Consider the following 12,618-nt stretch of genomic DNA (forward strand, 5'->3'; position numbering starts at 1 on the left):
GATGTGGGCGTCACTGGCCAGGCCAGCATTTATTGCCTATCCCTAATTTCCCTTGAGAAGGTGATGGTGAGCTGCCTTCTTGAACTGCTGCAGTCCATTTGGGGTAGGTATACCCACAGTGCTGTTAGGAAGGGAGTTCCAGGATTTTGACCCAGCGACAGTGAAGGAACGGCGATATAGTTCCAAGTCAGGATGGTGTGTGACTTGGAGGGGAACTTGCAGGTGGTGGTGTTCCCATGTATTTGCTGCCCTTGTCCTTCTAGTTGGTAGAGGTCGCGGGTTTGGAAGGTGCTGTCTAAGGAGCCTTGGTGCATTGCTGCAGTGCATCTTGTAGATGGCACACACTGCTGCCACTGTGCGTCGGTGGTGGAGGGAGTGAATGTTGAAGGTGGTGGATGGGGTGCCAATCAAGCAGGCTGCTTTGTCCTGGATGGTGTCGAGCTTCTTGAGTGTTGTTGGAGCTGCACCCATCCAGGCAAGTGCAGGGTATTCCATCACACTCCTGACTTGTGCCTTGTAGATGGTGGACAGGCTTTGGGGAGTCAGGAGGTGGGTTACACGCCTCAGGATTCCTAGCCTCAGACCTGCTCTTATAGCCACAGTATTTATATGGCTACTCCAGTTCAGTTTCTGGTCAATGGTAGCCCCTAGGATATTGATAGTGGGGGATTCAGCGATGGTAATGCCGTTGAATGTCAAGGGGAGATGGTTAGATTCTCTCTTGCTGGAGATGGTCATTGCCTGGCCCTTGTATGGCGCGAATGTTACTTGCCACTTATCAGCCCAAGCCTGGATATTGTCCAGGTCTTGTTGCATTACTACATGGACTGCTTCAGTATCTGAGGAGTCACGAATGGTGCTGAACATTATGCAATCATCAGCGACCATCCCCACTTCTGACCTTATGATTGAAGGAAGGTCATTGATGAAGCAGCTGAAGATGGTTGGACCTAGGACACTACCCTGAGGAACTCCTGCAGTGATGTCCTGGAGCTCAGATGATTGACCTCCTGCAATCACAACCATCTTCCTTTGCGCTAGGTATGACTCCAGCCAGCGGAGGGTTTTCCCCCTGATTCCCATTGACCTCAGTTTTGCTAGGGCTCCTTGATGCCATACTCGGTCAAATGCTGCCTTGATGTCAAAGGCAGTCACTCTCACCTAACCTCTTGAGTTCAGCTCTTTTGTCCATGTTTGAACCAATGCTGTAATGAGTTGAAGCCCCATCTACCTGTCAAAGTGGTTTAGGTGTATGTAAAAGATTCCTTGGCACTATTTGAAGATGACCAGGGAGTGCTTCCCAGGTTTTGGCCAACATTTCTTCCTCAATCCAGTCTGCCAAAAAGCACAACATCTGGTTATTCATCTCATTGCTGATTGTGGGATCTTGCTGTCCACTAGGCTTGTGGATCTGTGGAATGTTTGGTCTTCTCAACCTGCAACTGAACTCTAAAATTCCAGTGGCAGAAAACAGTTGAGATCGGGGTCCAGATCAGAGGCAGTGGACCCATAATTTGACATCGCCGGTCGTTGAGCCAGTTCCCCGCCACAATCCCAACCCCAAATACATGGGAACACCACCACCTGAAAGTTCCCCTCCAAGTCACACACCATCCTGACTTGGAACTTAATTAAGGGGCCTATTAAAGCCCCATTCCCAAGCTGACTGGTGGGCTCAGGACAGGAAAGGGGGGGCTGCGATTGTTCACATGAACGACCAACCTCCCCCCAAACCTGTAATAGCCACCAAGCCACAGCTGCAGCCATTGGCTGTCGCCTGGAGGGATTGCCGCTTCCAGGATCTTGTCCAGGCTGCTGTGGCCATTTTAAGAACCAAAAAAATGTACCTGGCCGTCTCTCTTCACTCTCCATCTTCGGATCAGCAGCTTCTACCTCGGGCAGTGGGGCTGTCAATCTGTGAGTGCTGCAGGGTCTCCCATTGGACGTCAAGCCCACTCCTTGGCCTTTAATTGGCTCCCCATTTCAAAATAGTGATGGGTGTGTCGAGAACACACCGTGCAGTGATAGGACCTGGAATTAGCCACCATGCCAGCTTCCTGAGCCCTGAATAAAAAGTCAGCCCCAGAACTCTACATGGCACTCCAAGTGTGGTCTAACTAAGGTTCTTTACAACTTTAACATAAATTCTCCACTGTTCAACTCTATCTCTCTGGAAATGAACCCCATTCGGAAGTTTGCTTTTTATATGGCCTTATTAACCTGGCTTGCAACATATACTGGTTTATTTTAACGGTTCAGTGTCAACCGCTTTTGGCTGGGTGTTTGTATCCATTGTTTTGCGATAACAGTTCAAAGCTTCAGTCTTATTTAAGACGGGTTCATTTTAAAACTCCTATCATCTGTTCCACAGCAAGGAAACTCTGCCTTGGAGACAATTCATTTTTCCATTTTAAAAAAATATATTCTTATAATTCACTACGAAGAAGTGTAATGGCTGAATTTGCAGTTAGTGCCCCGAGAGTAACAACAGTGTGTCCCACCCTCCCCAGCTGTAATTGTACCAGCCTCCACAGAGTTCATGTACAGCTTCAGCATCACATCCTGGTTAAATGTCTTCAGGCCACAGTGTATGGTAAGAAAATTCATGCGAGCAGATTGAAAGCTAAAACACTGATATCAGAAATTAAATTAATGCAAGTGAGAATGAAAAAAAAATCTAATTAAAATAATTTGAAAAATGGTTTTAAAATTGCTCTTGACACCAGCATTTACCAAGCTGTCATCAACGATACTGCAAGCGACATATTCAGATCAAGCGTTTAGAAACAAGCAGTGTGGGTTTTTTAAAAGCTGGGAACTAATATTGACAAGCTGCTAATAGGCATATACACAGGACTGAAAATGCATACTCTTATTGGCGAATTACCAGGCTGCTCCACAGTAGAATAGTATAATCTGCGGAACTCCCAGCATGCACTTTGATAAAGAAAAAACCATTAATTTCTCCTTATTGTAATCTAGATCAGAGTTGAGACATACACAGTTCCTTTCAGGGTGGAATAACTGCTATTAGCAGTGCTGGCAAGATTATTCCTCTGAAGCTGCATGCTTAATTACATAGAATACTGCATAAATTGTCAAGTGCAAAGAATAATTTTGATAAATTAAAATACTAATTAAATAGGCCTTTGCAAAATGTTGAGAACATTATGGGGTTCAGCTCTTCCAGCGTATTTGCATATCCTTCATCTGGGGAATTTTATTTATATTAAAGACTTTTTTTTTGCACATGGGAGCATTCAAGAAAGACTCACAATAATTTTACACAATAGCTTTAGTAATGTGCTGTTTCCATTTTCTATTCTTCATGTTTCTATTCCTTGCCTCTCTAATTGTCTGTTTTGAAAGTGTTGTGTGATTAATTAACAGACCAGGTTTAATATATATTTCAGATAAATACTTCCATTTTAATTACAAGCCATAAAATGTATTGAGTTTAGAAAATGTCTGTTTTACTTATGGCTTGTGATTTGTTAGCACAGTTATATGCACACAAAGAAGTTATTAAATTATGCAAGATATGATTTATATATCTCCTTTTCCAAACAAATGACAGTGCTGCCTTTTTATAACCACTGATAGATTTAGAATTTGGTGAAATCTCAGGATATTTTTGGATGTGAACTACAGGAAGGGAAGCTTTTTTCAGTGTTTCTGTGGCTACCCTACAAAGGATTGAAGCCGCTTTATGCAGTTTTAGTATCAAAGGTGTCAAATGATCACATAGTATTCATTCATCCTCATAACTCCACTCAATAGCCCTGGCCTGCTCGGCAGATAGCATAGCAACATAGAAAACACTCTCCCTCTATGCTTGTCCCTGGAATACCTAATTGGACTCTCAACTAGATAGGCATCCAGCTCCTTTTGGGAGGAATCAATTGGCACACCATGAATTGCTTTAGCCTGGAAATCTGCTTCACAATTCCATTATTCAATGAGGGCAAAATATTCTAATCTGGCGTCTCATTGACATTTACCATATATCTGCTGAGCTCAAGCTGGTAGCAGTGCTGTGTGACAATATGTAAACGTTGAGCCAAGTTGCTTCATCTTCTGGTTTTAGCCCTTAAAAAGATGTGCAGCAATAAATGCAAATGACTGAATTTTACATTCAGTTTGAAGGAGAGAAGAGTGGGTCCAAGATTAGTATTTTAAACTTAAATAAGGGCAATTATGAGGGCATGAAAGCAGGGCTAGCTAAAGTAAACTGGCAAATTAGGTTAAGGGATAGGTTAAGAGATGCAGTGGCAGACATTTAAGGGGATATTTCAGAATACACAGAAAGGATGCATTTCAACGAGAAAGAAAAATTCCAAGGTTGGGACCCGCCATCCGTGGTTAACTAAAACAGTGAAAGATAGTATCAAACTTAAAGAAAAAGCATATAATTGCGCAAAGATGAGAGGCAGGTCAGAAGATTGGACAGAATATAAAAAACAACAAAGAATGACTAAAAGATTGATAAAGATAAAATTAGAGTACAAGAGAAAGCTAGCTAGAAATATAAAGACTGATATAAGAGTTAACAAAGTGAGCATTGGTCCTATAGAAAGTGAGTCTGGGGAATTAATAATGCATAATAAGGAGATGGCAGATGAATTGAACAGATATTTTGCATTGATCTTCACTATTGAGGATACAGGTAACATCCCAGTATTAGCTGTAAGTCAGGAAATGGAAGGGAGGGGAGGAACTCAACAAAATTACAATCACCAGGGAAGTGGTACTGAACAAATTGTTGGAGCTGCGGGCTGACAAGTCCCCGGGTCCTGATGGACTTCATCCTAGGGTGTTAAAAGAAGTGGCTAGTGAGATAGTTGATGCATTAGTTTTAATTTTCCAAAATTCCCGAGATTTGGGGAAGGTTCCGTTAGATTGGAAAATAGCAAATGTATTTATTCAAAAAGGGAGGGAGACAGAAAGCAGGAAACTACAGGCCAGTTAGCTTAACATCTGTCTTAGGGAAAATGTTAGAAGCTATTATTAAAGACGTTATAGCAGGGCGTTTAGAAAAATTCAAGGTAATGAGGCAGAGTCAACATGGTTTTGTGAACGGGAAAATCATGTTTAACCAATTTATTGGAGTTCTTTGAGGGAGTTACATGTGCTGTGGATAAAGGAGAACCGGTGGATATATTGTTCTTAGATTTCTAGAAGGCGTTTGCTAAGGTGCCACATCAAAGGCTATTGCAGAAAATAAAAGCTTATGGTGTAGGGGTAACATATTGGCATGGATAGAAGATTGGCTAGCTAACAGGAAACAGAGATGGGCGTAAATGGGTAATTTTCTGGTTGGCAAGATGTAACGAGTGGTGTGCCACAGGGATCTGTGCTGGGGCTTCAACTTTTTACAATTTATATAGATGACTTACATGAAGGGACTGAAGGTATGGCTGCTAAATATGCTGATGACACAAAGATAGGTAGGAAAGTTTGTTGTGAACAGAACATAAGGTGTCTACAAAGGGATATGGATAGATTAAATGTGTGGGCAAAGACCTGACAAATGGAGTATAATGTGGGAAAGTGTGAAGTTATACACTTTGGCAGGAAGAATAAAAAAGAAACATATTATTTAAATGGTCAGTGATTGCAGAGCTCTGAGATACAGAGGGATCTGGGTGTCCTAGTGCATGAATTGCAAATGCTTAGTATGCAGGTGCAGCACGTACTTAGGAAAGCTAATAGATTGTTATCGTTTATCGCGAGGGGAATTGAATACAAAAGTAGGGAGGTTATGCTTCAGCTGTACAGGGCATTGGTGAGACCACATCTGGAGTACTGTGTACAGTATTGGTCCCCTTATTTAAGGAAGGATGTAAATGCGTTGGAAGCAGTACAGGGAAGGTTTACTGGACTAATACCTGGAATGGGCAGGCTGTCTTATGAGGAAAGATTGGACAGGCTTGGCTTGTATCCACTGGAATTTAGAAGAGTAAGAGGCGACTTGATTGAAACATATGAGATCCTGAGGGGTTTTGACAGGGTGGATGTGGAAAGGATGTTTCCCCTTGTAGGACAATCTCTAACTAGGGTCACTGTTTAAAAGTAAGGGGTTGCCCATTGAAGACAGAGATGAGTAGAAATGTTTTCTCTCAGAGGGTTGTGAGTCTTTGGAATCTCTTCCTCAAAAGGCAGTGGAAGCAGAGTCTTTGAATATTTTTAAGGCAGAGGTAGATGGATTCTTGATAAGCAAGGGTTTGGAAGATTATTGGGGGTAGGTGGAAGTGTGGAGTAATCAGTTCAGCCATAAACTTATTGAATGGCAGAGCAGGCTCGAGGGACCAAGTGACCTACTCCTTCTCCTAATTCGTATGTTCGTAAAAAACACTGAGTATCTTTTAAACATTAGCGACCTTTTCTCGATATGAAACCTGTACTAGCAGGGCATGCCCTACTCATATGTTCATGTTGATTGAGCTGTTTACAAGTTTTATTTTTAAGAAATAATATAGTTTTGTAACTTTTTAGGACACTAATACACCAAGTTGCAGGTTTTGTTTTCCAAAATGGCGCTTACTGCACTGTCTCCTCGTTGTAGATACTCCTAAAATGTCCCCTTCTAAACATCTGGCAGGCTGATAGACCCGATCGATGGCTTTGTTGTTTGCATGTTTTTATGCTGCGTTTCCTGTAATGATGGTGTTGGTGCACAGTTTCATTTTTTGGATTCTCGATATAACTGACTCCATTTTAAATGTCTCATTTTTGTTGTTTTACAGTGGCCAACAAAGAAAAGCTAGAGAAAGAAACAGGATTAAAAATCTTACAAACTGGCATGGGAGAGGTAAGTTGAAATTACTATTTGTTTTAACGGGGAAGTTTTTTTTGTTCTAATCTGAATTAATACGTCAATTTATATTATCGTACCCTCGAACATTTGCTGTTTTTCAGTAGCATTTTCAAAAGTGCAGTCCATTACAGGTTCCAATCTGTGGCATTAGAGAATTCAGGTATCATTCTGAGTACATTTTGAAACAGAACTGTTTACACTTCAGGAGTTAATATACCCCGAATTCATGAGCCAGTTGTAGCACACAGTTGCGCCAATGTAAACTGATCTTGGCTTTGCATCACAGCAAACTCTGTAGTGAAATTACGAAAATGGCAAACAAGATTCTGTTGTGTCTTGCAATGAATTTACAGTACAGAAACAGGCCATTTGCCCAACTGTTCAATGCCAGTGTTTATGCTCCACACGAGCCTCCTCCCACCCTACTTCATCTCACCCTATCATCATGTCTAATACAAAGAAAAAAGATCAAAGAAAATTACAGCACAGGAACAGGCCCTTCGGCCCTCCAGGCCTACGCCGATCCAAATCCTCTATCTAAACCTGTCGCCTATTTTCTATACTCTATAAAATGGGGAAATACTTTAGACAGAAGTACTCTTTTAGGCCATCCACCTCCTTAATCACACGGGGGTTAAATTGGTCCATGCCAGCAGGTGAAATTGGTCTATGCCAGCAGGTGAAATTGGTCAATGCCAGCAGTGTAAAACAGACTCGTAGTGAGCTGACAGCCGATGTTACACCGCGCCCGATCTTCTTCCCACTGAAGTTCACAGAACAATTGTTCAAACTCTTTTTGGAGACTTGTTTCCTCGTCTCACTGTCACTTTTACTTGGTTTGAAATTAAAAGGGACATGGTGGCATAGTGGTAATGTCACTGAGCTAGTAATCCAGAGGTCCAGGCTAATGCCCTGAGGATGTGGGTTCAAATCCCAGCATGGGAGCTGGTGGAATTTAAATTCAGTTAATTAGTAATAAATTCAATTAATAAAAATCTGGAATTGAAAGCTAGTCTCAGTAATGGTGCCATGAAACTATCATCGACTGCCATAAAAACCTATTTGGTTCACTAATGTCCTTTAGGGAAGGAAATCTGCCATCCTTACCTGGTCTGGCCTACATGTGACTCCAGACCCACAGCAATTTGGTTGACTCTTAATTGCCCTCTGAAATAGTCTAGCAAGCCACTCAGTTGTGATGGGCAACAAATGCTGGCCTTGCCAGCAATGCCTACCTCCCATGAAAGAATTTTTAAAAATCGTGGCAACATTTTCCAAGTCAATGGAAAGTAAAAACTGGTGCGGTGAAAAATCAGCAGCCAATTTTCTATGAGCCCATTTCATGCTTCTGGCATGAACCAGTTTCAACCCCCCACCCCCAACCACCCACCCCAACCACCCCCCCCCCCCCACCACCCCCATTCCTACAACAACAATGGCTACTTGTGAGCTGCAAAGCAAATCTGAGCTCATACAAGTCTAAAGGTCATTCAGTTGATTGAGGGTAAGTCGTCCTCCTAGTGCTGTTTAATCATCATTCGGCAAATCTTTAACATAGCCAAGTGGCAGTTACTGATCCAGTGACTGATAGTCTGATAGTAACAGGCTTGGTGTCCTTCTTGTCATCCCTGGGCAGCTATGTTGTATTGGGAGTGATATGCTGGAGATTACTGACTGCAGTGCAATGCATCCGCATGAAGATGCATCATAGGCACGTCACCATGTTTAAAATGTACAAACCAGAGAACAATGCAAACAAGCAGCAGAAACCCTGGGAGCACTCCTGCTTCTCCTAGACTCCGAAAAATAATTTTAAATTTAGCATATTTTTAGCCCCTTTTGGCTGCACTGCTAGCTACAGCAGGGTGAAGCATCCACAGTCCATTCTTTGCCCATTGTCTCTCACCACCTGAAAAAGGTGGGCACTCCAGTCAGCCAACCAGCAATAGGACCCTTAAGGATGGCATCAGTCAGATTGGGAGTGATGAGTGAGGGGTGTGTCTTTGCTGTCATGCTCACAGCACTTCTGTCCCGTTTATGCCCAATGGAGCAAAAATAAATCTCGCCAACTAACTTTTCCATACAGAGAGACCTATGGTTTCAAATGGATTGGGACCTAAATTCGATACTGGTAACAGCCACAAAACGGTTCTTGTGCTGCACTCGCATGTCAGAAGGGAGATAGGAATGAGGACCCTCTTGAATTTGTTCTCTTGGCTCATTGAAATCTGTTCAGTGATCTGCAGGTGCCAACTGGGTCTCTCCAATGCAGCCCACGACTCCGGGCCCTTTCGAATTTCAGCTGTCAGGGATGCTAAGCTGGCCTGCAGGCAACTGCAGTGTTAGAAACAAACAAGGGTAGCAGGGGTGTGAGGTGGGGGTGGGGTGGGGTGGGGGGGTTGGGGTGCGGGGTGGGGGGAGGGGGGTGTTGGTGAATGCAGGCATGTGGCGACCCACAATATTAACATGCAAACAGAGGAGCATTCCTGCTTTTCCCGAGCCCATATTAAAGTGAGCTTTTTTAAAAAAAAACTTAACTGTTGGTTTCTTCAGCAGTCTCCAGCAATCCCACCTAAAAGAGGTCCTGATGAATTTAACAGCGGCCAATATCAAGCGTGGGCTGTCACTCTGTAAAACAAATCCTCATTGCATGTACAACATTTGCAATGGTGTCGAATTTATATCCCATAGATGCCTGAAAGTTCTACTGAAGGCAGATAAAATTTTTATAAGGAGTTAGAATGCAAGTGCGAGCAAGTCTTAATGAATTTATATAAAACATTGTTTAGACCACTGTACTATGTGTAAATTTAGGCAGCACATTATAGAAAGGACATTAAAGTCATAGAGAGCACCAACATTGATTCAACAGCATGATGCCAGGAATGAAAAACCATAGTTATGAAGAGAGATATGAAATGAAGACTTTTGAATAAGGGAAGACTATTTGTTCTGGTTGAGAGTTAACGATATGGGGTCCTCAGTTTAGAATTGCCTCCACATCACTGAGGAGAGAGATCAGGAGAACTTACTTTACATGTGCATGAAATGCTTTGCTATAGCGAATGATTCAGGCAAAGACAGTTGCATTTTTTAAAGTTAAAATTAGCTAATTATTTGAAGCAGAGAAAGTTTTTTTTAATTCTTTCATGGGATGTGGGCGTCGCTGGCAAGGCCAGCAGTTGATGCCCTTCCCTAATTGCCCTTGACAATTGAGTGGTTTGCTAGGTCATTTCAGAGGGCAGTTCAGAGTCAATCACATTGTTGTGGATCTGGAGTCACATGTAGGCCAGACCAAGTAACGGCAGCAGATTTCCTACCTTGAAGGACATTAGTGAACCAGCTAGGTTTTTACAACAATTGATGATAGCTTCATGGCACCATTACTGAGACTATCATTCAATTCCAGATTTTTTTTAATGAATTAATTTCATTTGTTAATTGAATTTAAATTCCACCGGCTGCCATGTGAACCCCAATTCCAGGGAATTAGCCTGAGCCTCTAGTTTACCAGCCCAATGACATTACCACCATGCCACCTTCTGCCCTTAAGGGGGAGAGTAGAGCAGTGGTATTTATTTTTGCTAAGAAAGAACTGTAACAGTTTCTTCTGTACTGTAAATATCTATGGCTGTGTGGTTCTTCACAGCTTAACTGAGATCATCTTCGGTTTATATCCAGTAACTTTTTTTTTAACTCTGTTTTGTTATACCCATTAGCCACTAATAAAGAGAAATTTCAAATTTATTTGATGGGTTTTATTAAAAAAGCTAAGGTCAAGACAAAAGCTCTGTCGTCACTAACTTACAATTGGAGAAGATCACTCTACTAATAATAGAGCAGTGCTTTGTCTTCAGAAAGCTGTTCAAATGATTGGAGTGACTTATTTGAAATGTTAATGTTTGCAGTTTGACAGATGGAGTTGAGATTTCTTGTGATCACTGTGAAGGGGAAAATATTAAAAAGGAAGGCATTACTTACAGAGGTGTAACGTCTGTTACTTCAAAAGAAATGGCTTGACATGGAAGAAATCCCATGGGTTAATATCACAATTTTGGTTACTAATTTTCAAACCTGCAAACTGCATCAGGCGCAGTTGCTTAATCTCAAAGGAGTAAGCCTAATTGTTTCAACCACTGGAGCAGTTATATGTGAACATGCTGTAAGAAATAACTTTCTGAAAAGGGATATATGAACACCCTGTGGATTAATCCCAGATCTATTAATTATCGTGCTGTTTCGTGTCCCGCTATGTCTTCAATTCACCTATAAATAATGACCAAGTGGTTCAGCCCGTTAGTATTAGTCCAGTAGAGTTTTGTTTTCTGTTTTCTCAGGAAAATGTGGCAGGCATTCCACTTGTTCTCTGGCGAGCGACTTGAAGCTAATTGTTCAACCAGGGCATGCTATCCTGGACCAGGACGGAGAATAGCATTGCAGGGTTTATTTCATAAGGGACTCGGTCGCATTATTCAGTCTGTGGACTCTTTGAGAATTATGTGGGGAAAAGCCTGAATTGAAATGGCTGCGTCTTTTTAAAAGACATCAGCCTCTTTGTAAAATTAAAAGCAAAATACTGCGGATGCTGGAAATCTGAAATAAAAATAAGAAATGCTGGAAATATTCAGCAGGTCTGGCAGCATCTGTGGAGAGAGAAGCAGAGTTAACGTTTCAGGTCAGTGACCCTTCTTCAGAACTGGCAAATATTAGAAATGTAAAAGGTTATAAGCAAGGAAAGTGGGGGTGGGGCAAAAGATAACAAAGGAAAAGGTGTAGACAGGACAAGGTCATAGAATAGCTGACCAGATGGTCATAGAGCAAAGATATGTTAATGATGTGTTGAAAGACAAAGCATTAGTACAGATAGGGTGTTAACGAGTGAAAATTGAACAGCCGCAAGTACAAACATGAAAAAAACAGTGGGTAAGCAAACTGAACAAACTAAGATGAAATAAAATAAACACAAAAGAATATATATTAAAAAAAGGAAAAAGAAAAAAATAACTAAAAATGAAAGTTAAATGGGGGGCTGTCATGCTCTGAAATTATTGAACTCAATGTTCAGTCCGGCAGGCTGTAGTGTGCCTAATCGGTAAATGAGATGCTGTTCCTCGAGCTTGCGTTGATGTTCACTGGAACACTGCAGCAATCCCAGGACAGAGATGTGAGCAAGAGAGCAGGGGGGAGTGTTGAAATTGCAAGCAACCAGAAGCTCGGGGTCCTGCTTGCGGACTGAGCAGACGTGTTCTGCAAATCGGTCACCCAGTCTGCGTTTGGTCTCCCCAGTGTAGAGCAGACACCGTTGTGAGCAGCGAATACAGTATACTACATTGAAAGAAGTACAAGTAAATCGCTGCTTCACCTGAAAGGAGTGTTTGGGGTCTGGGATAGTGAGGAGAGAGGAGGTAAATGGGCAGGTATTACACCTCCTGTGATTGCGGGGGAAGGTGCCGTGGGAAGGGGATGAGGTGGTGAGGGTAATGGAGGAGTCGACCAGGGTGTCACGGAGGGAACGATCCCTTCGGAATGCTGACAGGGGAAGGGAGGGGAAGATGCGTTTGGCAGCGACGTCACGCTGGAGGTGGCGGAAATGGCCTCTTTGTAAAAGACAGCTGCATTTTTGCCAAAGTATAACTGGAATCTACATTCTTGACCTTTTGACCAATCCTATAAAGGAGGTCTACTGCCTTCCTGGACTCAATCCTTTCAAAGTGCCATTCCAAAAAACATGGATCTGTCTTACCTCTTTTTAGACACTGATAGACTAGCTGTGAGTGTCAAGGTTTTTCTGGGGCAATTTC

The 12,618-nt window shown here is 42.3% G+C and overlaps 1 protein-coding gene across 3 annotated transcripts in view; it reads left to right on the forward strand.

Annotated features, from left to right (window-relative positions):
- ptprn2 (protein tyrosine phosphatase receptor type N2) overlaps window positions 1-12,618 on the forward strand; it is a 1,372,445-nt gene that overhangs the window by 748,409 nt on the left and 611,418 nt on the right. For all 3 annotated transcript variants that reach the window (XR_010969405.1, XM_068015003.1, XM_068015004.1), the window contains one exon: window positions 6,747-6,811. Coding sequence is in view for 2 of the 3 variants with exons in the window: in XM_068015003.1 (XP_067871104.1) it covers window positions 6,747-6,811 (65 nt within the window). In the remaining variant the exon portion in view is untranslated. The remainder of the gene's footprint in view (window positions 1-6,746; window positions 6,812-12,618) is intronic.

This window comes from Heterodontus francisci, chromosome 2 (assembly GCF_036365525.1).
Source record: "Heterodontus francisci isolate sHetFra1 chromosome 2, sHetFra1.hap1, whole genome shotgun sequence".
NCBI lineage: Eukaryota > Metazoa > Chordata > Chondrichthyes > Heterodontiformes > Heterodontidae > Heterodontus > Heterodontus francisci.